This window comes from Syngnathoides biaculeatus, chromosome 23, assembly GCF_019802595.1.
Source record: "Syngnathoides biaculeatus isolate LvHL_M chromosome 23, ASM1980259v1, whole genome shotgun sequence".
Classification (NCBI taxonomy): domain Eukaryota; kingdom Metazoa; phylum Chordata; class Actinopteri; order Syngnathiformes; family Syngnathidae; genus Syngnathoides; species Syngnathoides biaculeatus.
Genome location: NC_084662.1, coordinates 17,633,584 through 17,659,663, shown reverse-complemented (window position 1 = coordinate 17,659,663; position 26,080 = coordinate 17,633,584). Strand labels below are relative to the sequence as shown.

Here is a 26,080-nt window from a genome sequence, read left to right as displayed (position 1 = left end):
GCTGCCATTTAAGGTGCTGAGCAGGAGCGTTTGAGCGGGTCAGCAGAGCGGGTGAAGTCTGTGGTCACACGTAGTTTATTTTAACCCAAGTGTCATGCGCACATACCAATTTTCTTTACTATTTGGATGTGTGTGTGGTCAGAGCATGGAACACCAAATCATTACATTTCAGCGGTTTTCCTTGCATTGCCTTACATTGAGGGTGTCATTTTGGAGGGCATTATAGAATTCTTGATTTTTGTTTTCTTGAAATCATATCAGCTATCGGTATGACAATATCCTAATCACGACCATGCAAAAAATGTTTATTCAGCTATAAGCTTTATGCACCATGGTTTTTTTTTAATTGGCCATTTAGCACCACAAGCTAACTATTTTTCCGTTACTGAAGCAACCTATGTGATTTTTAACTTCATAGGCAAATTTATTACATACATGAATACAAAAACAAACAAAAAAAATGAATCTTAAAATCGTAATATTGTTTGCATTCTGTTAATGTTAGAATTTAAATCATGGTCAATATGACCTTCGCTATTCTTATTACAGCAGTAGTATTTTTATTAATATCATGATCATGTATCAAATAAGTAAGCACCTTGCTTATGAAGGCATATTTTTAACGAGCATGTAGACAGCACCATGGCAGACATGCGTGTTTTGTAGTAAGCGGGCAGCAACCCAGCGTAACCTCATTCAGCGAGGCTGGTGTACATAGTGGAGAAGCTAAATCAGGACTGGCTCCGGACCAGCAATGTCCTCCATTCAGGGCCCAAGAGAGGCAGAACAGAATCGGTTTCCTCACAGCTAACCTACATTGGCTTCACACACACGCACTAAATATAACAGATTACGGCGAAGCGACAGAGACATCATGTGATAGCCAGTACAACCGGGACAGGTGGCGTACTGAAGAGGACTCTTGTTTTGGACCCGGTCTATATCTATGTGCGGTGATTCGGGAAACTAATCTTGTCGACCCTTCTTTGTTTAAGCCTAAGATAAGCGCAGGTGGGTAGAGAAGCCAAATTTTCCACACAAGTAAGAGTACTGTTACTTGAGAATAATATGACCAGTAAAAAGTACTCATCCCTTATGAGTAAGAAAGTACTGTAAAGGAAATACCATTTGGTACATACATACGCCGCAGCTGTGTAAAATCCGCAAGTGCCCACATTGAAACGAGAAATATTTCCAAAGAAAGACAGTACACAGAGAGTTTAACGCTAACGCTACCGCTAGTGACTCACTAACAGGGCAGGTTTAAAAAAAAAAAAAAAAAAAAAAAAAAAAAAGGTAAAAATCACTGAGACAAGGCAGTTAACGATAGCGCAGCGTTAACAGGGCCGGACTGGTAAAAGTCACTTCCTCGGCACATATATTCCACCGGTCTCACTCCTTTTCCGCTAAGTGCCCCCCCGCGGCCATGAGAAAAAATGCACAAATTAGCCGCATCACCGCAGGGTTGAAAGCGTGTAAAAAAAAAAAAAAAAAAAAAAGCTGCGGCTTATCGGCCGGAAATTACTGTACTAAATGAAAAAAGTAAAACATGGCGAACGTAGCTAGCAGCATGTCGATCATTATAACAGCAAAAGTATCAATCCTTCTTTATAAAAACAGTACTTACTAAAAGTAAAAATATCAGTGCATTTGAAGTACTCCAACAAGTACAGTTTATTAAAAAAATATTACAGGACTAAATGTAATGGCGTAAATGTTACTACACGTGTCAGGATGTAAGTAAAAAGAAATAACCACAACTTATTGTACAAATATTGAATTAACTAAAATATGGCAGTGGTGCACTGCCGCAAACTACAAAAGTAAAATACTGTTAAATATCACAAAGTGTAATTCTATTAAGTTTGACTTCATAATGCAGCTAAATTTGTTGGTTCTTATTTGTGTATGTTCAATGTGGTGGATTTATAATGTATTAAACTCTAAGTGAGAGAAAAAATGAACATTTCACAGTAGCCTTTTTAAATGAATTTATAAAAAATTTGTCAATGACAGCCGGACGTCATGTCCCCGCCTAATTTGTACAACAAACAGGAGGATTGTTCAGGTTCAGACTCCAGAAATTTCAAGTGCGGTTGCAGAGTAAAAACAGCACAGCGCAGTATTTTACGCTTGTACGGCTGTGAGAATGTTCAAATACTTTTTGGCAAACATTGTAGATGATGGTGCAAGTTTGACCCGATTTGACTAATTAATTCAATGTCCATCATGTCCTACGGGAAGAGCAGTTTTGAACGCTAATAAAACTAATTTGAGACTGACCCAATTCCCAGCTCAGCTCTTGTCCAACTTCTTACTAAACTTGAGCTAAGTCAAAATTCTTGATAAAGTCTTGCCATCAATCTGAATTCAAATGTAAAGTGTACCTCACACAGTTCGCCCCCGAAGTTGACTGGGCACTGGCACACAAAGCTACCCAACACGGGGTGGCATTGGCCTCCATTCTGACAGGGTCTGCTGTCACACATATTCCTTTGCAGTTGACAGTGAAGACCCACAAAGCCCGGTCGGCACTGGCAGCGGTAACCGCGTGAGCCCTCCTAATAAAGACAAAAGGGGAAAAAAAAAAAAAGGGATTGGACCATCTAACCGAGTCAAGAAGCCATTAATTCAGATGAAGTTTTAGGAATAGAAAATGACAAACCTTGCAGGTTGCTCCATTCTGGCATTGACCGTGGCAGCTATTTATGTCTGACGAGCAAATCAAACAACAAACATTAGCATCGATTTTAAAGTTAAGACGCACATTTACAGACGAGGTCAAAGTTGCCAAAGAGGTAGACATTAGTAAAGCGTAGGATCCGTTCATGCACTGAATCCACGGTGGGCATGCAACTGGGTTTCGTGAGGGCACAGCTGGAGCGTTGATTTGGCAAGACAGGAAAGAAACAAGCTACCGCGTGTGAATGAATAAGACTAAACTACACTTATGTTGTGAGTCCAGAAGGTGAGTGAAGGAGTTTAAAAATATGTATATATATATATTTTTTTTTTTTTTTTTTTTTTTTGGGTAAGACCAGCAGCTCAAAGAGACCGCCAGTTGAGAGATTGGAGAAGCAAACATATACAGGAAGTGACTAAGACGTAGGAAAATACTAACTGATGTTACATTTTTGTCCGGACCATCCCCCAAAACAGTCGCAGTGATATCCACCAATCAAATTTTTGCACGATTTTGCGTTCACACACGGGTTTCTTGCGCACTCATTAGCATCTGTGAAAGCAGGAAGTAAAAGGACCCTACGTCCATAAATGGGGACACAGCAAGGTAAAGTACAAAGAAAATCAGTAGGAACCACAAAACCACTGCTTGGAATGATATTTTTTAATATTTTTAAATCCGTTGAATTAAAAAACAAAATCCTTGTCCGGAGATCAATTTCCACGGAGGATTGGGGTGGTGGTCCCCCATTGTAAGAAGGGTGGTTGCAGGGTATGTTCTAACTATAGGGGGAAATCACACTCCTCAGCGTCCCTGGTAAGGTCTATTGAGGGGTATTGGAGAGGAGGGTCCGTCAGGAAGTCAAATCTCAGATTCACGAGGAGCAATGTGGTTTTCGTCCTGGCCATGGAACAGTGGGCCCGCTCTACAGGCTGCTCGAGGGTGCATGGGAGTTCGGCCAACCAGTCTACATGTGTTTTGTGGACTTGGAGAAGGCCGTGTCCCTGTCCTGTCCTGTGCGGGGGGGTTCTTCAGGAGTATGGGGTACCGAACCCCCTGATATGAGCAATTTGGGCCCTGTACGACCATTGTTAGAGTTTGGTCTGCATTGCCGGCAATAAATTGGACTCGTTTCCGGTGAGAGTTGGACTCCGCCAAGGCTGCCCTTCGTCACCGATTTTATTCATAACTTATGGACCGAATTTCTAGGTGCAGCCGAGGCATAGAGAATGTCCAGTTTGGTGGCAACAGCATCGTATCTCTGCTCTTTGCAGATGATGTGGTTCTGTTCGCTTCATCAAGCCGTAATCTCCAACTCTTACTGGAGCGGATCACAGCAAAGTGTGAAGTGGCTGGGATTAGAATCACCACTTCCAAATCTAAGACCATGGTCCTCAGTCAGAAAAGGGTGGCCTGCCCTCTCTGCTTCGGGGATGAGATCCTGCCCCAAGTGAAGGACTTCAAGCGTCTTGGTGTCTTGTTCACGAGTGAGGGAAGAATGGAGCAGGAGACCGACAGACGGATTGGTGCAGTGTCGCAGACTTTGTATTGGTCCGTGGTGATAAAGAGGGAGCTAAGTCAAAGGCGAAGCTCTCAATTTACCAGTCGATCTACCCTCACCTATGGGCATGAGCTATGGGTCGTGACCGAAAGAACAAGATCCCGGATACAAGGGGCCGAAATGAGTTTCCTTCGCAAGGTGTCCGGGCTCTATATTAGAGATTGGGTGTGAAGCTCTGTCATCTGGGAGGGGCTCAGTGTCGAGCCGCTGCTCCTCCGCATTGAGAGGAGCCAGATGAGGTGGCTGGAGCATCTGATTCAGATGCCTCCCGGGTGAGGTGTTCCGGGCATGTCTCACCGGAAAGAGACCCCGGGGATGACCCAGGACACGTTGTCTCTTGGCTGGCTTGGGAGAGCCTCAGGAGCCCTCCGGAAGAGCTGGAAGAAGTGGCTGGGGAAAGGGAAGTCTGGGTATCCCTGCTGACTCTACTTCCCACTCGACCTGACCCGGAAAAGAGGTAGAAAACGGATGGATGGATGGTCGAAAATGGTCCCAGAGCTTCCATTCTTCTGAGGAAGACTTCCCTTAAGTCCAGAGTAGAGGAAAACCTTTGAAGTCATTATAGAGTTGTACTATTTGGAGTTCAACCAAAAACTTGGGGAGAAACAAGCTTCGAAAGTGACAACAATCAGCGATTAAGTCATCGGGTAACAATGATCCAGCAAGTATTCAGCAAGTCATGAGACTTCAACATATCTCCTGAAACTTCAGATCAGTAAGTATCTTCAGGATTAATTTTGTGATCCAAACAGGAAAAATGCGAAGATGACAGAACTGGAAATGAAACTTGTGATGTGGAAAAACACGTTCAATATCTCTATCCTGCCTGTGCCGAATAAGTGCGAAGGCGATAAAAATTCAACAGCACTAAACATGAGCTTCTCAGTTTACAAAGGAGTTCTGTTACTACAGAAGTGACATAACCTAAATTTTCACACTGGCATTTAATCTGCATGAGTCTTTAGAAAGAATAATCCATAAAAGTGTGTCATATAGATGAAAATGTACGTCAGATATAGGTCATTTAATATCGTGATAACTACGGTGTATATACTGTATTAACTATATTCGTCCTCAAAATTACATGCAATGAATTGCAGTTTTCTGTTAACTTTTCTCTGCTTATTTGTAATGTACACATTTTGTATTGACCACACAAAATATATATACAAAAATTACAGCATATTAGTCTTAGAATGAATTCTTAATTACTTCCTATTGAAAAATGTATTTTAAATCTGACTCGAGGTTGAACAGACAGAAATTTGCAGTAATTAATATTATTAACATTTGTCATCTTTAATTACTGCATTATTGAGCATCCATCGGTTAAGTATTAAAATGGAGTAACCCCAAGTTATCTTTTGTTGTTCTTTAAAAATATATATATATTTTTAGCCTTGTCGAGAATACAGAGATGGACAATATATTTTTGGATTAAATCCCGCTTCACAAAGTGTCCCCAAAACGCAAAAAACAAACAAAACGGTTGCTGGGGGAAAAAAAAAAAAAGGTTGAAATGGGATCCAAATAATGGACGCTCACCACCACCGCAGACATCTAAAGTGTTACAACAAAGCACTGCTGCCGCTGCTCAAATGTCTGAAGGCATGGTGAAGTGGGGGTGCGCAGTCCGCAGGGGGTACACACACACACACACACACACACACACACACACACACACACACACACACACACACCTGTCTTCTCTCTGAAACCCTACACTTAACACATATGCACACCCAGTCAACACCAGGTAAGACTGGAAGCTGATTGCTGCTTGTAAGCTGAGATCGAAGCTGGTAAAATGACACGGACTCTTGAGATCGTTTTTCCGGCCTTCACCTCGCCCCACCCCCTCAAAAAAAAAAAAAAAAAAAAAAAAAAAAACACATCGCCATCCGACTTTATTTACCAGTTGTAAATTTTCTGGCTTCGTGCCTGTCATCCGCTTTTGACAGGAGGCATACAGAAACAGCCGGATATGTAAACCCACTGTTGGCTCATAAAAATGTGAGGGGTAAAAAAAAAACAAACAAAAAAAAAAAACTGGGCAGCTGCCTTCTTACCAGAATATTGACAATGGAGTGGTGGTTGCATACTGAATTCCACCCCCCATCGGAAAATACAATTGTCCAGAACTGTGAGCAATTCTGTTGGCATCTCATTGGATTTTTCTTTAATTTCTTCAAACAGTACAAACAGGACGTGCCATACAAAAACAATTCTTAAGGAAATAAATTATCACGCAAAAGGGAAGACATTCTGATTCTTGGACTGATTTATGAAACTCACCAATCTGGCAGGTCTTTCCTGTCCATTCAGGTGGGCACAAGCACTCAAACCCATCATCCCGGTCGACGCAGGTTCCTCCCCAGGCGCATGGATTGGAAGCACAGTCTAAACCTAAGTACATACACAGAGGTTTTCATTTAACAATAGCCACTATTGTAGTTATAGTTTTCACTCGTGTAGAAGTTTCGGTTGTTGAATTCATCAAATCATGCTTGAACAAAAATAACAAAAATAGATCAAATCAGTTTGGTTGTGTTTCATGTGGTCTTTCTACAGTGTGGCTTTTTAGCTATTGCAGGTGGGTCTGGATCTTATCCCCTCTGGCAAACTGGGGTTCATTGTGCATCTGAACAATGAACAATTAAAATATAACAAAGCTCATAAAAAAAAGAAAAAACAAAGGAAAAATTGTCAACAGGTGAACAAAGAGGCAAATAGACGAGACAAGTGTGTAAGAACTCAGTTATTGGACAGGTCAGACCTTCCCAGCCTGGCAGACGCCGGCATTCAAAACCTGAGAGACCCCTCATGGCAAGTACCACCGTTTTCACAAGGACTTGAATCACACGAGTGCTTAGCTGATAGCAGCATCCAATAAATGAAATGTTACTCAAGGAAATATAAAATGCAGTTTTCAAATGGCAATTTGATTTATGAAGGCACAAAAACCCAAACCTTTTCTGTGAAAAGGTAACTACCCCCCCCCCCCCCCCACATCACAGTCATTCGGAAGAGGTGAGTCTTGAAAGGGTTACAAAGCCATTTCCAAGACTTTGGAGCTCCAGCAAACCAGAGCCATTATCCACAAATGGAGAAAACTGGGAACAGTGGCAAATCTACCCAGGAGTACACGACCTCTGCTGTCCTTTTCTTTTGACTTTTGGAGAAACATTCTGTGGACTGATAAGTCAAAAATTGAACTTTTTGGAAGGTGTGCGGCCCGTTACATATGGCATAAAAATGGCACAGCATTTGATCAAAAGAAAATTGTGGCAACAGTGAAGCATGGCGGTGACAGTGGGATGGTCTGGGGCTGCTTTTCTGCCGCAGGACCAGGACAAGGACAACTTGCTGTGATTGATGGAACAATGGATTCTGTTGTGTACCAGAAAATCCTGAAGGAGAACGTCTGGCCATCAATTTGTGCTCTTAAACTCAAGCGCTCTTGGCTCATGCAGCAGGACAGCAATCCGAAACACACCACAAAGTCCACCTCTGAATGCCTCAAAACAACCCCAAAAAAACAAACAGAATTAAGGTCTTGGAGTGGCTAAGTCAAAATCCAGATTTAAACTATACACATCTTGTGGCATGACCTTAAGTGGCCAGTCCATGCTGGTAAACCCCCAATATGGCGGAGTTGAAACACTTCTGAATAGAAGAGTGGGACAAAATTCCTCCACAGCAATGTGAAAGACTCATCACCATGTCCTGAACAGCTACCGGACTGACCCTGATGAGTGTTAAGTTAGTGTTAAGGACGGGAGGGTTGTTGTTGGTGTTTTGATGGATCTGGGATCTGTTTATTGGGGGCTGAGTAAGGGGTGTGGTCATTCTACTGCATCACAGGAGTCTGCTCCTGGAAGCAGCCTCCTCACCTGTGCCTTGTCTGTGTTCATCATGACATGCATAAAAGCCTCAGAAGTCTTGTTGTTCTTTGGCAGTTCTTGGTGTCTAGTTACCATGTTACAGCGTTACTTGTGCCACCTCCGCTTGTGCATGTTCCCACGGTACCTCATGTTCCCGTTTTGGCAGTGCTCGCCCAGGCATGGCCATATGCTCCGGTGAAGGCAGCGCTCCACCTACGTAGCCACCCACACCACTCCTTTCTGGCAGCCGCCACCATATACTCTAGTGGCCACCACCTCTCCCTCTGGTGCAGGTGCTCAACCAGTGGCCGCAACCTTGGTCCTGCTCCTACGCAGGCGCTCATCCAGCGGCCCCCATTTCCAGCTCCTGTCACAGCACTTGACCAGCGGCTGCCGCCTGTTCCTGTCGCCTGGCTCTTGCTTTACCTTTTGGGTCCGTCATCGCGGACATCCGCCTGAATGGCCTCATAAAGACTCTGATGCTTACCGTCCTGGCCAATCTCCTGAAATGAACTTCCCACCTCTCACCTGATGAGCAACTACACTGACGCTGATGGGTATCTTTGTCGCTGTGATGCCAAGGCAACCTCAAATAACATCCATGCGGAGGAAACTCATTTCGGCCGCTTGTATCCGGGATCTTGTTCTTTCGGTCACGACCCACAGCTCATGACCATAGGTGAGGGTAGGAACGTAGATCGACTGGTAAATTGAGAGCTTCGCCTTTCGACTTGGCTCCGAAATAACCCAAATAACATATATAAGTATATATATTTGACTCCCCAGGGTTATGCCACATTTTACATTTCAAATGCATGGATGAGTGCAGGACAAGAACGGAACAGGAAAAACAACAAAAGAAAAGAACTAATTTGTTGTTTTAATGAGCAAAACACCTTTTGGAGCGATTCAAGTGCGTAGGGAGGATGTACGTAACTAAAGACAGACATCTCCATGAACTTGAAGCAATATCAGCTTTCACCGCATCCTTAACTTCGCTAATTGGCTGCCAACATTCATCCGCGTGGTGCCAGGAGTTCCGGGGAAGCTTGTCGGAGTCTTCGCTTAGTATAGAGCACCAGCTGTCAGTTTGACGGGAAGTGTTTCCTCAGCCACTCTGCTGCTAAGCATCATGAGAGTGGGCTTACAATATTTAAATGATGGACTCAATGAGTTAGAAACTGGTATCTTTTTAAATTATTAATCAGCCACGGAATCCCGGTTATTTAAGAAAAGAGATATTGTAAGCGAAGCTCGTTTCTTTGTGCTTTTTCCACATACAAAACACTTCAACTCAACTCAATTGATCCTTGAGAACCAGTCTTAGCCTAAGGACAGGTCACACTAAAGGCTGCTAAATAAATGAAAAGGGATGAGTCTGCACTGGGGATCTTAGGACCCACTCTCATCCCCCAAAGTGCACTCAAGTGACCAAGAGGATGTGTGGGGATCAAGTGTCCTTGCTGGTGCTCAAATCACACGAGCAGTAAAACTATACAGCTGCTGTTTTCCAGTCAGAGAATAGGGAAACGCTGTTAAGACCGGATAAAGGTAATTTCTCATCCATATTGCACATGCAATTAAGGACATATGCTAGTGGATATACGCCATATACGACATACGCTTGCCATGGGAAATGGGACAATATATGAAGTTGGTCCCCTCTCATCAGCGATAATTTCTCTCACTATTTTGGAGAGACCCTCAACAAGTCTCAAAGGGGTAAGATGAGGTTGAGTTCCAGACAGGTTTTGGGTTTTTTTTTTTTTGCCTCAAACTAAACTCATCCCATAATACTTATGTGGACTTTGTTTTGAGCAATGGGACAAACCTATAACATTGAAGCATAGTGTTGTCCAAAATTTCCCTAAAATAAAGAATTACAAGTTAAGGAAGTGTGGCGCGAGATCAGGGGTGTCAAACCTAATTCTTGTCGCGGGAAAGGTTGTAGTTACGGTTTCCCTCATCGGGCCGTTATGATATTAAAATAAAATTGCTTAATTGCCTCATTATATATATATATACACACTTTTGAAATTTATGAACTAGTATTGCAATCAGAAATCAAGGGTAATGGGCTTTTCAACGATTGTTCATGTTTGGTAAATGCTTGCAATATCTCAATGTTATCATTTATGATCTCACAATTTGAAATTTTAGTACAAATTTTCACAAGAATTATGGAATTTGACACACTTGATCTGCCTTCGCGGGCCACATAAAATCATGAGGCGGTCCGGATGTGGCCCAAGGGCCTTGAGTTTGACACCTGTGCGCTTGATCAACAGACATGGTGATTATTTGAATGATTTAACATGACACAATAAGTTTATTACGTTTCAAGCTGATTTTTTGAATACTGTCCCAGACAAGTTTGTCTCAAAAGCCTCAAGCACCACAAAAAGAAAACTAATGGCAGTGAAGAATGATTGTACAAATACTCTGTTGATATATTGCTCCTTTAAACGAACAAACAGCTTGAGGGTACATGCGGGATCACAATTTTGCACGCGTGGGAGGGGATAAAAGTAAACTTTTGCATACCTTTATCGCACAACAGGCCACCCCAGTTCGTCTTGCAGTTGCACTGCCAGGGGATTTCGCAAGTGCCGTGGACGCATCCAGGGAACAATGAACATTCATCACACAAGGGACCCTTCCAGCCGTAGTTACAACTATGCACACACAAAAAAACAAAACAAAAAAAGACTGTCACAACATTCATCCACCAAAATCCTCACATTTTCTCAATTGAGTGAAGTGCCCACTTTGTAAATATTCTAAATTTACCAAAACCAGAAGACACCAGCAACCTCAGTTTCTCATCCAATTTTTTTTTTTTTTTAATTCAAAGAAGCAATGATATGCCAACTTTTTAATGTTTAAAGATGAAATCTTTCTTCCGACAAAAGCGAAAGAAGCTCAGCTTGCGCCCTGTCCCAATGTGGAAGTCAAGCATGACAAAATAAACTCCAGCTTAGTTGTGTTGAGAAATTCGAGCATGCCAGCACTTGTGAAAGTCAGATGAAAACACCTTTTCTTTAAGCTAGCCAAAGTTGAGCAGGGTGCAGACATATGATGTGGTGCCGTTCAGCAGTCTGGGCAACAGTGCGCCATTATCTAGCACGAGCATTTGCATGATGATGATATTCACTTCCCTTTTCGTTTATTATAAAAGGTTTTTCGGAAGTAAACTAGCAAGGGATGAATAATATATGCCCTCTTTTGGTTGCTACCAAGTGGGGTCATCAATTCACCTACCAATTACTTCAAGATGGTACAACTACGATGCAACTTTATTCACGAGTTTGAACAGCCACTGACAAATTGATATTTGAGACACAAAATGTGCATTGTGCCAGTTTTTATTTGTTCCATCATTTAAAAGGTTGTCAGCTATTGTGCTGATTGTCAACCAGGCAGACATTTTCATTCACACAATGGACAGCCGTTCTTCTGTAGCTCTCAAATTATAAGTGTTTATTTAATTTTGACCTTTGTGCAGTACTTTATGTACCCCAAGCTGAATCCCCAGCCCCCCATGAAAAATGTTTTAAAAACTAGTTCAGTGTAGCCGCGCCATTTGAAACAGAGACTGGGCCTGACTGTGAATAGCAAATCTCTCTAAATAATTGACACACTTACCTAAAAGTGATGATAATTGCCTGTAATAATGGTTTAAACCATAAATAGAACAAATTGTGATCTCAAAACAGTTAATTGGCCTTTTAAAAACCTACAAATGTTTTACTGTATCACATCTTAGGTTAACGCATCTCAAGGACCCCAACCCAACTAATCTTAGTGGTGGGTGACATTCCAGGGCAAGAGAGGTTAAGAATACATCCAGCAGGCTCTCGTCTGGACAGAGCTGGGGGAAGCGGGGTGGGCCGTCTGAAGGCCTACGATGACGACCGTGCGGCGTGTTCTGAGTGTCTGGGGGCGGCCGTGTGTTTACAGAGGCTGCGCACGCGCCTGCCGCTTCATGACAACACCCGGCTATTCCGAGGCTGTGGTGTCGTCGAGCCAGCTGTCTTGTCAATTGGTTCCTATTTTCAGCCAGCGCTCCTTCAGACGGCACCGCTGCCAACCCCAGAGACAAGGTCTTTGAGTGTCTCTTAGTTGGGGGCGGGGGGGGGGGGGGTGCTAAGAATACTTGCCATGCTTTGCACCACTCTATTTGATCACCTTCACGGGGTCCGACGGCATTGTTGTTATGGCTTTTTAAAGCCGTTTTAAACAGATACTACAAACACTGCGTACTTTCACACTGTGGCATTGCAGCCCAATACAAATACGGCGATACCTCGACTTACGAGTTCCCCGGATCATGCGTTTTTTCACGTTACAAGCAGTTGATTTTACGCTGTGAGACAAAATTTTACAAGCGAGCTTCTGTTGTGCCGCCACGAGGGAAGTGGTTAAAAAACGAGAGCGAATGAGAGTCAGTTGCCGATGCACTTTTAGCCTTTTCTTGAATGAGACAAACAGTGCCGTAAAAAGGATCTCAAATTCTTGTTTCTGCAGTTTTCAGCATAAACATCAGAAATATTACCTAAAGAAAGGCTTTTCTATGGTGATTTTATTCATTCAAGGAAAAAAATATATTAAAAGCTACCTGTGTGCGTGTGTGTGTGTTAAGGGGGGGGGCAATTGGTTAGGCTACCTTCAGGAGCAAGTCTGGTTTTAAGTCGGTGACTCCAAAGCCTTCATTAATTCATTTATTTATGATGATTATTTTAGGGCGGCACATTCGCTCAACTGGTAAAGCGTTGACCTCACAGTTCTGAGGACCCAGGTTCAATCCCGGCCACGCCTGTATGGAGTTTGCATGTTCTTTGTTTTCTCTGGGCACTCCGGTTTCCTCCCACATTCCAAAAACATGCAACATTAATTGGACACTCTAAATTGCCCCTAGGTGTGATTGTGAGTGTTTGTCTCTATGTGCCCTGCGATTGGCTGGCAACCAGTTCAGTGTGTACCCAGCCTCCTGCCCGTTGACAGCTGGGATAGGCTCCAGCACTCCCCGCGACCCTCGTGAGGATAAGCGGCAAAGAAAATGTATGGATGGATGATTTTAGTCATTCAGAAGTTGACTTGCTTGCCGATGTATTTTTGGAATGTTTTCCTGCAGTACAACCCAACTGGGTATCACGCTGAGGTCACAAACTGATGGCCCAACAATCCTTCAGAATTTTTTTTTTTTGCCTTAATACATTTTTTTTAAACACTGAATTTTGTTTTTGTTTACCTTTGTCTTAATATTCACATTTGCTTGATAATCTTAAAGCAAGCAGAGAAACAATGTTTGTTAAAAAGAATTGAATTTTGGAAGCTAGCAAATACCTTTTTCACAGCACTGTAGACGTGTGTGATGCACAATCTCGTGTGATGTATACATTAAATACTTTCTAGACAGCAACATTTTTTTTTTTTTTTTTTTCCATTGGAGCTGGGAATTTATTCAGGTGTTCCAGCTTTGAACCTTCCAGGGGTGGATAATTGCAAGATCGACTTAAGTCTGCCATTCTATACAGAACAGCTATACTAAATAAGCCATACAAAGGCCAGCTTTTACAGGGAGTGCTTATGGTTGTAGGTCTCAACAGGTTTCTGGGGATCAAGTCTTGGCCATTCTAGTGTCATTACTCATCTGCAAATAGGCGGTCGAATTCCAATGTCATGGCACTGGCACATGTCAAAGGTAGCCAGAGTGGGGTAATGCTGGCAAAACCATTTCACCACTTATCCTCAAGACGCAGCAAGCCCTTCCTAATATGTCAGAACAGGCCTAATGTGTACCGATCTAAAATCCTCAATACCACAGCCACACATGGCACACACACAAAAGCCTGTGGCAAAATGGGGCTGTGCAAAGCCCACAAAATTGATGAAATAAAGGGAATGAAAGGGCACCAGGAGATCATAAGGGATTTATTGCCTGCTTTCTGTGACCTGAGGCTTCATTAAATTCATGCCAGAGCAGGAAGAATCTTTACTGCAGCTCCTTCACTCATATCACTTTTCCCGTCTTCTGGGACCTGACATTTCAGGAGAAGAAGATGCCTCACCCCCCTCCCCTGCCTGATAACTGGAGTGAAGATAAAGTCAGGTCAGGACTCTTCCTCAATCATTTGATCTAAGAATAACGCAAAGCCTGTGTTGAGTTTGATGCACACGGTGCAGGGGCAGTAAGTTACATTTGTGCAGTTTTCGAGGAAACCAATCGGGCCGTTTTGCATTTTTTTGGCATTCATCTGTCTACCCCTTTCTCAAAAAGAAAAGCGCAGTGCAGAAGAAGAGGAGCTATGGCAATTCCCGGCACGTTTACAGTGCTCACACACTGGCAACACCCGTCTTGGCCCTGAGTGGTTAAAAAAATAAATAAACTGACGAGATGCTTGGTATTCTGCGTGGGCTTTGCACTGCCTAAAAATACGTCAGGCAAAGCATTGCCTGTGCTGAACTGAAATGCCTGCATGGGGTGGGGGTGGGGGGGATTAAAAAAAAAGGCAAGACTGAGGGTAACTGTTTAGAATTAGCACTTGAGGATTTTTTTGCAGTAGCTTTGGCGATAAAGGTGATGGTTTTGTTTTCATGTTTTACTGCAGCCCAACTTCATAAGCTGAGCAGTTGTGGATCATCCACAATTTCGGTAGGACTCCAAAAATTGGTTTCAGATACCCTAACCTGCTAATAATGATCGACAAAAGCTTGATGGATGTTGTGAGGGACGACATGACGACAGTGGGTGTCAGGGAAGAGGATGCACGAGATAGGTTTAGATGGAAAAAGATGACACGCCGTGGCGACCCCTAACGGGACAAGCCGAAAGGAAAAGAAGCAGATACATTGATGTAATATGAAAGATTTATAACCACAAAATGCTTGGACAATATTCCAATCTGAAGGTTATCGTTAGTATCAGGAAAGCCGCTCGTTTTACCTGCATTCCCCTGGAATGGTGCAACCGCCGTGTAGCGGATGACAACCTTGCTTGCAGATCGCTAAAAGGACAAAAAGGCAAAACCAACAAAAGTTAAAAGGGTGCTCATATGCATTAGAATGATATTATGAAAAGAGAAAGTAATAAACTACAGAGGGATTAATTCGCAAAGGTAGAAGCTTGTTAGTTGAAACAAGGGCTTCGTGATTAATGGTTCGCTGAGGAGAGTTGGCGGCTAAGGGGGCGCAACTTTGTACTGTGCGTGTACAACAATAACTCAGCTGGAAAACAAACCGAGCCATTTCCGTTCACAAACACGCCGTTCATTACAAGGGGACAATGCTAATAATGTCAAACGCATGTACAATTGCTTACTCGTTAATGTGTAATTCAATAATATAATCTGAGGTCAAACTAAGATTTTTCAAAAATCATTAGCATGTTTATAATAAATAACCAACGTTTCATCCATCAGTTAGAAAAACCAATTCAAGTTTCATAATGTTTAGCACAATTTCACATTGACCGTACGCCCATAACCTTTCGATCACCCCTCGTATATTCTTTGTTTTACACCGGACTGGACTGCCACAGTAAATCATCATCATGGTTTTCATAGTCGTTGACGAAGAGCTCCAGGTGCTATATATTGCTTAGTTTTAAGCAATATTTCACTGTACTGTATTGTAAAGGTACTCCAATGTTTGAAGACGTCTGTAAGCATTTGATTTGGTGTACGACGGGAATTCCGTTCCTCCAGCGGCGAAATTTGTTGGTAAGTCAATTCTCCAGTACGAAAAACACTCGTAGTAGTACTGTAGTCACGCTTACTGGTTGGTAGCTCACCTGTCTTACACTCTGGACCCTTCCAACCAGCCAGGCAAACCTGAGTGCCTGACCGGTCACAGTGATAGTGTCCAAAGTAGTCATCACGAGGAACGCAGAGTTTATTGCACTTGTGGCCGTAGTAGTTTTTGTTACAGCGGACCAAGGTACGGTAGATGAAGCGAGCCACAGGCCCATCATACTGGACGGTCTTCCAGGGGTCACCGGGTTCCGCCATTCCAGTTTGAGCACTGCGGTCGATTAGGTGCTCGTCCTCATCTGAAATGAGTTATTACAAAAATGGGAATTTGGTTTAAAAAAAAAAAATGCACTACGTCAAAATAATGTTTAACTAAAAAGGTTTTAGTCTGACCAAGTTTTGCTTAGCCAAGTGCAAAAATGAAAAAGGGGGCATTGTGTTTTCGCGAGTGTTTGTATGCAGACTCATTACCCTTGTGCAGGTATATTTTATTCCAGTGGAACTCACACAAATCTTCCATCTTTAATTGGGTTTCCCGTCCGAAAATGGAAGTGAAGTTATTTTAGCAGCGATATAATGTATAGAAGATACTAGCTACTAACCATGGGAAACTTCGTCTGACTGCGGGTTCCACGGTAGCTCACAGAGTCAATTAATCAGAGCGGCACTGTAACTGGTCAACAATCTCTCTGGAAGTGGAGGCTCTGTGATTTCCTTTCCTGCGTAGCTTTGACTTGCACGGCACTGCAGCCACTTCTGAAGCGAGCCAGCGCTAACACACACTTAACACACAAACGTGGACATGCACGCGCATTTTCCTCCACCGCGTCTGACACAATGTCAGACAGAATTAAGCAACAATAACAAATATAAACCCCGGCAGTTGCCAGATAGAGAACAATGGGCTCCGGGCCCAAGCGGGCTCAGCTACTTCGGTGTCTAAACACCGAGCCCAGCCGCCCAGTCCGCTCCACTTCCTGCTCGATAAACACAAGGAAAACAGCCGACTGCCTTTCCTGAGGACACAGGAGGCGCGGGGGGGTTGTTATGGAAGAGAGGCAAGCGGGAGGGAGGATGTGATGCTGGAAGAGAGGAATCTTACTGACATACTGGCGGGCTCTTACGTAGGACAAGACGGGAGGCGGATGCTGACTCAGGTCAGGATTCTACTCCGATGTCTCACAGATTGAGAATATGTCCACACATGCATGATACAAAACTACTTTCTAATCAAATTGAGATTGTTCCAAACCGTTAAGATTCCTTTAAAAATAAAAAAAATGACTACGATGCAAATCAACAGGTGGCACTATAACACAAACGCAAGAAAAAAAAGGGGGGTTATTCGGCAGGGTATCTTAGAGAAGTTTAAGTCAAATATATCAGACAAATGAATTCAAAACAGAGCATACAGCCTACATGCCTCCTGTTTGGTTTTCTGAGTTCACAAAAACAATTTCAAACCGCTCCGAACTCAGATTTTACCAGCAGTAAGTAGGATGCTCCGATGGTTAAGTTTGATTTCGGTTCAAATCACAAAAGTATGGGAAATGTGGATTTGTCTGTCCATTAAGTCATTGCAAAGAGTAGTTTTCAAAGAGGCTCCACGACGACTGAGACTACAGTATTCCACCACAAGAGGTTGTGATGTGTTGACTCCAGAAGGAAAAGACGTTTGTTGTAGACATCCCCGTTCTTCAACCCATGACATCGGGATTGAAGTCAGCTGATGTGTGTGATATAGGGCACGCGACTGCATAAGCTCAGAACCAACAGTCAGGGCTATCACTTGCCGTGACTAGAAAGAAGTCCCTTGGGTTGAGATTATATTTCTTTTTCAATTTGAGACAGAAACAATGAATATTCACAATATAATTTTGTACAGTTTGTGTACATTCACATACAGTTTGTTGTGATGCTTTTATTTTGCTTTGTTTTACTCTTGCTGTCTGGAGCCTGGCCAGGATTGGAAAACATTTTTTTTCCTCAATTGCATAACCTGTAAAAGTCAAAGATTAACTAAAGACGCTATATACTAATATATATATATATATATATATATATATATATGTTTTAGGATATTTTTAAGGGTATTTTGGCAAATAAAATGACTCAAATATGATCACCCCAGACCGGTAATTGGTGATAGCGGCTTTCACGCCGCACCTGTTTTACCCAGCGTTCATCGCGTGGATGGCGGCCCGGCTCAAGCTTGCCATATTTGTCGCTAGTTGCTAAGAAACCAAACAGGAAGAGGCCCGGTGCTTTTTCCTGTTTGGAGCCAAAGAAGGCTGCAGCTCTGCAATATGCGGTTGTCATTTTTACAACGAAAAGCCGTGGCCTTGGTTTTACTGAGGAGGAAGGGAGAAGAGATGATGAGTGGCAGCAGGAAAATGGAACCGATTCATCCAGTTAAGAAGGCACGGCAGGATCTTAAGGGTTTCAGGATCCTCTGTGAGGTACAACTAATTGGAGACCAAGAAGCTTCTCTATGCTTTATTTCAATCTGAAACCACCCCACCACCATCTCTCGAATTGGATTCATCATCTGAAATCACTGCGGGACGACACCCACACACGACATTTTTCAAACCAGCACAAAACCCGGCTGCGATGAGACCCCGCCCTCCACGCAGCCAAACGGCGACAAAGAGCATCCTGTTGGTGCGATGGCGCACCCACCGTGGATGGCATCATAGACGGCGCACAACATTTAAAAAAATGGATGCACACAACCATCTGGAGTGAGCAGGCGTAATATCAAACGATACTCGACGTATAATTGCCTACTTCAAACATCTTTTACATTCAAATGGTTGCGTTTTCATTGTCCAAATGGAATCACTGTTACAGGTCATGTTCCCCCCCACCCCACACACATACATATACCTGTGTGTTTGTAATGAGGCAGAAAAAAAATATTTGTTGGGTTCTCAGGATCTCTTTTTTGATCTCTGTTCCAAAATTTCAAAGAGAAATTTGGGTAATTTGGGTATTCTACACCAACAGCCTAGAATTTGATGCCGAACGGCTTCAAGAGCATGTGTCCTTAAATGTTTTTAAATGGAGGTAGTTTCACTAGAACCCTGGTGTCAAACGCATGGCCCAGGGGCCAGATCTGGCCCGCCTCATGATTTTATGTGGCCTGCGAAGGCAAATCAAATGTGTAACACATTTGTACCAAAATTTCAAATTGTGAGATCATGATAACATTGAGATACTGGAAGCATTTACCAAACATGAACAACAGTTGAAAAACCCATTACCCTTCATTTCTGATTCTAAAACTACTTCATAAATTTCATGTGTATACGTGACGAGGTGATTTAACAATTATGGTTTCACAAGTCATAACGGCACTCTACGGGAAAACGTAACTGGCCCTTGTACTGTGCATTTCCTTGTATGTCGAACTACTTCTGCTGTCTTTTTGCTGCTGCCTGTCTTAGGATATTTTTAATTTTAACAAAAATGTGTTGAATCTATAAACAGCCCCAGAATCACTGCCATTTCCGCACGCATTCGCTGGTGGCCTCCTCCAGCGAAACCGGAGACTACAAAGGGCAACGAGCTAATCAGAGCTATGATGTCAAATTCTATTTCTTCTCCATTGTCTGCATTCATGAGTGTGTTTGATGTCATGGACTAAACAGGATGCGCTGGCAAAATATGGCCGACAAGTGGACAAAAGAGGACGGCGCGGTATGGAAATGCATCCATACACATTTTCACGCATATTTGAGACTCTTAAAAAAAAAATGCCAAGGGGTCAAGGGGGTGCGCAACATTTACACTCCTCAGACGATTCCTCCCAGACCGGGCTACTGCTACGACGGGGAAAAGGGGGATCTACAGGAATCGAGTCAACGGACATTTCCGAATGAAAACAGGATACAGCTGGTCAAGCACTGACCGTCGACATAGCTGGTTGCATTGTATACAGGGTGTCTTGGGAGGCCAATATATTCAGCGTAACATATTTTCCACTGAAAAAAATGTGTCAAACAATAAGAATCCAAGAAAATAAAAACTTCAGGTTATCTTGGCAAAACACCTGTTTGACCTCTTTGTTGAAGACTTGCTCGCCAATCATGCGGGCAATTGGACCGAGATACGTCTTGGGTTCACTTACTGTTCTGGGTGGTGTTGTCCCAGTCCCAGGCCTCCACGATTAACGTGTACGTCCGCTGAAAAAAAGAAGACAAAAAATATATATAAAAGATGTCAATGAAGTCATTTGACACTGCTGTTTTGAAGGTCAAATAATTATAGTGCTGGGATGCCAAAATTTGCATTTTCTAATTGGGGAGCGACTGAATTTTCCAGAAATAGACTTCAATCTTTTGATCACAACCACAGACTTTAATTTCTCTCACATCCTGTTACAATCTTGAGATTACGTATGGTGGTCATATGACGGCATACAGTAGATCTCGTGTCTTCCTTTGTGTATAAAGAGGAAGCAACCCCTCCACCCCACGCCCAGGTTCCCAATAATTATAAAATATATTACCAGTGTTGATGGCCATTGGACTAAATGATAAGTGGGAATGATTTTTGTTGCTGTCAGTTTTTAGGTTAATTTATCACTATTTTTTTTTTTTTAAACCGAACAGGACAATATCTCTCGGAAAAAAGTTAACTTGTTACATGTTGATGTTTATATTTAGCAGAATAAGTGTTACATCACTGGCCTAATGGATGTAAAGAAATGTAGCTTTCAATAGATGATGGGCTGTTTGTTGCTCAAAATGGGATGGCAACCTAGAGACATGTGAGAAATGAAAAGATTATGAATGTGTGGGATCATTTCCGACTGAGTGGAAAGGCAAACGCTGGCGTTGACTCAAGGCAAGACATTGGCTACATTTTGAGTCAAGTACCATCTTGTAGAGAGAAAATCAAAGATTCTGACTTCTGAAGTTTGTCAAAATATATATTAGGTTCATACTTGTTTCATGTAAAGGTGTCTGAATTTTTAATATAGATGTGCTAGTCTGGTCTAAGATCTTAAACGCAGCCACGCAACCTATGTTGTCACATCCTAGCTGCTCAAGTGGGGTTCAACAAAAGGCTCCCAGTGCCCATTTTTTCAAAAATAATTGATTGCATATTGGCGGCACGGTGGAGCAGCTGGTAAAGCGTTGGCCTCACAGTTCTGAGGTCCTGGGTTCAATCCTGGACCCCCCTGTGTGGAGTTTGCATGTTCTCCCCGTGCCTGAGTGGGTTTTCTCGAGGCACTCTGGTTTCCTCCCACATCCCAAAAAACATGCAACATTAATTGGACACTCTAAATTGCCCCTAGGTCTGATTGTGAGTGCAGCTGTTTGTCTCCATGTGCCCTGCGATTGGATGGCAACCAGTTCAGGGTGTACCCTGCCTCCTGCCCGTTGACAGCTGGGATAGGCTCCAGTAATCCCGCGACCCTCATGAGGATAAGTGGCTAAGAAAATGGATGGATGGATGAATGCTTGTATATTTTATACTCTCAAAAAGACTAAGAAAAAAAATTTTAAAGTAAAATTAGTTTTACATTTTGTTTGAAATTGTCTCACCGAATATAGTTTTAGACAGGAACATACAGTTTGCATGCTCAATGTGAATTTAAGAAATTAAACAGACGTCAAAAAAGAAAAATAATTGGACATTCATTTTTTAAGTGAAATGGCTTCTTTCCCCCCGCCCCTTGTGTATTCATAATTGCTCTTTGACTCAGCAAAAATAGAATTCATCCCAACAGCCGATTATTCTCCGCCATCTAGACAAATGATCCATCGGTAGACTTGAACAGTTATTCCTACTTTGCCTTTCGTTATGCATCAGCACGTTTTGAAACGTGTTGCAATAAGAAAGACCCTAACCATATATGTCTCAAGGGTAAAGGAACCGTCACCAAATATGAAGTCCATTTCAAAGGTGACTTTGCCAATATTAGCTTTAGTATGAGAGGCGAATTCAGACTGGCTTTGTCCTTGGTTGTCAGACACTGAGGTACAGTAAATAAGCAGCTAATGGGATTATCTTGTTTCAGTTATGCTTTACTCTGAACACATCATGCAATGGATTAATAAACACTCGGCATATTTGTACCTTAATGTAATACGCAGTTAAATAGATGAAAAGGAGTACACGCGCAGTGAAGTCATTGTAAAGCTCAACTATTACTCTTCTACGCAGGTTTCCGAGGTTTGAACAAATGTCCTTAATAGGTTATAACAATATAATACGAGATACAATTTAAAAAGTTGTTAGAAACACAAAAACTTGTATAGTAAGGACTACATTTTTTTAAATTCATTTTACAAGTCATTAATAAAATATTTCACCAGCAAAAATGTCTGCTTCAAAGACTCCAAGCAGATCCTTTTCAGATTCAAATGCACAAACAAACTGTACCAAAAACAATTAACTTTAACTGAATGATTTTTGAGAATTGCAGCATAACAATGCCAACAGAGCCAACGGGAAAAAGGAAAAAGAAAAATCATCATCATGCACTTGAGGATTAAGGGTTAGTAGTTTGAGCATACAATGGGGGGGGGGGGGGGGGGGGCACCATTGACCTCGGTTGGCAAGCTTAGCGTGAGATGTCAGGAGGAAGTATATGGAAAAATCAAGAAATTGACAAACACATTTGACACCACTTATGCTCATTATGGTTGCGGGTGAGCTGGAGCCTATGCCAGCTGATTTTGGGTGAGAAGCAGGGTGCACCCAAGGCTGGAAGTCACAAAGCACGAATATGTACCGCTGACTGCATAACTTTCCTTTTTCAGTTGGCAGAGTGGTAAATATACCTGGTTCTTGTTTGTTAAAGGAGCAGCAATGTTACAACAGATTCCAGCATATTTCCATCTGTGTGAAACAGAGAAACCTCTGATGTGTGTGTGTGTTTTTTTTTTTTTTTTCCAAGTCCTTGGGTTGCGCCATATACTTTTAACTGGTCAACTTTTGGTCCAAATTTTAACAATGCCAGAATGAATTGAAGTGAAGCAAGGCCAAAATGTGTGGTGCACAAAAGCACCGTATATCATTTTCTGCTTTGGTCTGGACCAGGAAAACAAATCATATTATGCGAACACACCCTTAGATGTTGGTAAACTCTGGTCTGGTGTGGAAATCAACACTGAAAAACACTTCACTTGCACTGAGGCCGATTAAGTTGACAGCTAATTTTTCCCAATCCATATGAATAGGGCCATAACTTTCATACATTTGCAGAGGGTATTTTATCATACCCAGAAGAGTTGCTTATTGTGTTACTTTCAGTTCAATGTTTGACATTAGGCGGTTGCTAAGAGTCTAGGATGTTTGTAGTGACAGAGCAGAATCCAGAAAATTCTGCCTGCTGTCAATGATGCGCACTCGCACGGGCACACGCACACTCCATAGGAGTAATCAAGCTGGTGTGCTGCAGGGCACACAGCTAGGCAACTAGCTGACCTAAATAGCACTCATTACGTCACCATCAGAGACAGTTGTAGTAGCCACAATGTGACCTCTACTGTAATGTCTCTGGTGGGATATTAGACCCAAGAGGAGTTTGGCTGTGGGCCATATCAGCAGTTTGAGAACTTGGGCCTACTCAAATGAAGCGGGAAAGAGAAATTGCGGGTTAGGAGGCGGGCGAGCTGTCAAATGTTGTGTGTGTGTGTGTGTGTGTGTGTGTGTGTGTGTGTTGTTGATCTGGGGGACCAACAAGCTGGTAGGCTGGTGGCTGCAGGATTAAGTTGGCTTGTCTGGCAATGGCTGGTGGCGGGAGGAAGGGGAGGGGAGTGTTATTGTGGAGGCACTAGCGTGAACGGAAGATGAAGGTACAGAGGGCTTCATTTGAGGTGCCCCAGTTTTTGATGTTGTATCAGGTGGATTGAACGCTTGGTAGAACTGAAGACAAACAAGACTATGGTAAGGAGCAAATTTGGGGGTTTTGGCAAATAGTCTCTCCACCAACCCCAGTCCAGTATCAACCAGTCCTAGCACAGACGCACGACAGATGCAGCTTCAGTGACGGATTATTTGACATGAACGTGGATCATCCCACGACATGGAGCTCGGCTTCTGACCTTTCCACCCCCCAAACTCCCTCCCCCACTTCAACAGTAGTCTGAGCATGTGGGTGGGTGTGTGCATATGCCAATACACTGCAGAAGTGCTGTGACTGGCAAAGTGTGAACTAGCGACTCACTGAGCGGGAAACCCTTAAATCCTTGAAATGATTCAGAATCAATGACTGATATACAGGTGTGCAAGCGATACCCACGCACCTTCTGGAAGCCAGACTTCGTTACATGCCTGCTGCATGTTGTAAATGCCTAGATAAACAGTAGGCACAGTCTGTGTGTGTTGGGCTTGAGCAAAGCCACGGACTTGTCTGGTTTCCCACAGACCATCCCAGTCTGTGATTAGCTGGATTAAGTGACAGCTGCCCAAATGGTCGGAACAAGATAGATGAAGGGGAGGCGGCGTGGGGGAGAAGAGGCGCTACTGAACAAAGACCCTTGTCCATACACCGTAACTCACCCCCATCCCAATCAAAACCATTGTCCAAGATGAGAGACAGTCAGCTGGAGGACAATTAGCAATCAGCATTTGCACCAGCAAGATGGACCAGATTAGCAGGATGGGATCAAAAAGATAACAACTGCTTGTAGTTTAGGCACACATAGCGATCATCTGTCCAACGGAATACAAAATAAATGTAATATACCAATAGACCATTTTCCTCCTCTTTGAATCTTCAAGCAGCTGCGTAAAATACTTGGTCTGAGAGTATCAAGAAGCTGCCGTCAGTCAAAGCTCCCAAAACCCTCCCCTGCCCTACCCCTAATGGATTAGAGGATTTACAAGGAGAAATCCTAGTTTTCAAAGTGAAGAACAAAAAAAAAAAAAAGGCGTTTCTGTCTCGTGTACGAGGTGAATGCTTGTGCAAGGTTTTAACACTTGCAAATCTAGGCCCAAAAACTGACTAACCTGAAATGTTCTTAGGGGTGGGTGATTATGGCAAAAATACGTAATAACCAGAATCATGTTGACTGATATTGGAATTAGCAATTTATTCACTGATTCCAAAACTTGGTATTTGTTCAAATACCAAAATGCAACTTTAAATATAACTTGGATGAACAACCACAACATACATTAGTGCCAAGTAAAATATTAGAATAACAAATGGAAAAAAAATAAAAACATAGCTCAGCCTCTTAGGGGCAGTGTGGTGGATGGATGGCGGTGCATTATGAAGAATTTATCTTTTTAAAGTCAAGACACAATGTAACTGACAGATTTGGAAGAATCTACGCCTGAGAGTGTTGCTATATCACCTGTTGGTTATGCTTTATTATAGTGCCAATATTCATTATTTGAAGGTTAAATCCCTCCAGCACCTTCTAATGCTAATTTTATGCTAGTCCGTTAATTGGGTTTTCCATTGAGTATTACCATTAAGCCTGCAATGTTGTGTATGCTGATTCATAACCAGGCCTAGTTCTTGTTAGATATTACAAATGGTTCTATACCTCTGGAAAGTGATGTTAAAAATATTGATACAGGAAGCCAGAGGTGTAGATTTCCTCACCAGATGCGTAAAGGGGGTGGGTTGGTGGGTGGGAACCTTTACCGCTGCTGCTCTAAAGTCATTTTGTGCCCTAAATTTAAAAAAAAAAAAAAAAAAAAAAAAAAGGCCAGGAACTCAAGGCAGCAGTGGGAAGTGGAAGCTTGGGCGTGGGGGGGGGGGGGGGGGGGGGGCACTAAGCATGGGGATCTGCACGCTTCTTTTTCTAAAGAAGGGTCAGCGCTCTGCACGTGGGGCGATCTGCGTGTTTGCATTCGAAGAATACTAAGAATGCGAGATCCAGGCCTGGCGCGTAATCCCACACAAAATCCTAGTCGGCCAACAGTCCGCTATCAGTGGGAGCGTCTGCGACGAGGATCAGCGGAATGATTGACTCATTTCTGCCTCCCGGGGAAATTTTGCATCTCGGATTTTGCTTTCGGGATCACACTGTCAATGCATCCCTTACAACTTCCATAATCGGCGAAGACAAAAATAAGAGCCTGAAAAACGTGATTCAATTCAGCATGTCGCATTGCAAGCTGACGCCAACAGCCAATGCTCTTCCTTCTCCTCCACGTAAAGTGTCGCTAGCGTCTCCTGATTTATTGCCTTCTGATGGGACATGAGGTCATCACAATTCATCCCGTG

General features: G+C 42.8%; 1 protein-coding gene across 5 annotated transcripts in view; it reads right to left on the bottom strand.

Annotated features, from left to right (window-relative positions):
• Positions 1-26,080, bottom strand: part of jag2b (jagged canonical Notch ligand 2b) — a 52,240-nt gene that overhangs the window by 12,926 nt on the left and 13,234 nt on the right. For 4 of the 5 annotated variants that reach the window (XM_061811864.1, XM_061811862.1, XM_061811865.1 and 1 more), the window contains 8 exons: positions 20,012-20,066; positions 15,921-16,178; positions 15,075-15,135; positions 10,673-10,803; positions 6,540-6,650; positions 3,122-3,235; positions 2,666-2,712; positions 2,388-2,561 (listed from right to left, as the gene is read on the bottom strand). In XM_061811864.1, the coding sequence (XP_061667848.1) occupies positions 2,388-2,561; positions 2,666-2,712; positions 3,122-3,235; positions 6,540-6,650; positions 10,673-10,803; positions 15,075-15,135; positions 15,921-16,178; positions 20,012-20,066 (951 nt within the window). The remainder of the gene's footprint in view (positions 1-2,387; positions 2,562-2,665; positions 2,713-3,121; positions 3,236-6,539; positions 6,651-10,672; positions 10,804-15,074; positions 15,136-15,920; positions 16,179-20,011; positions 20,067-26,080) is intronic. The other variant, XM_061811866.1, reaches the window with a different exon arrangement.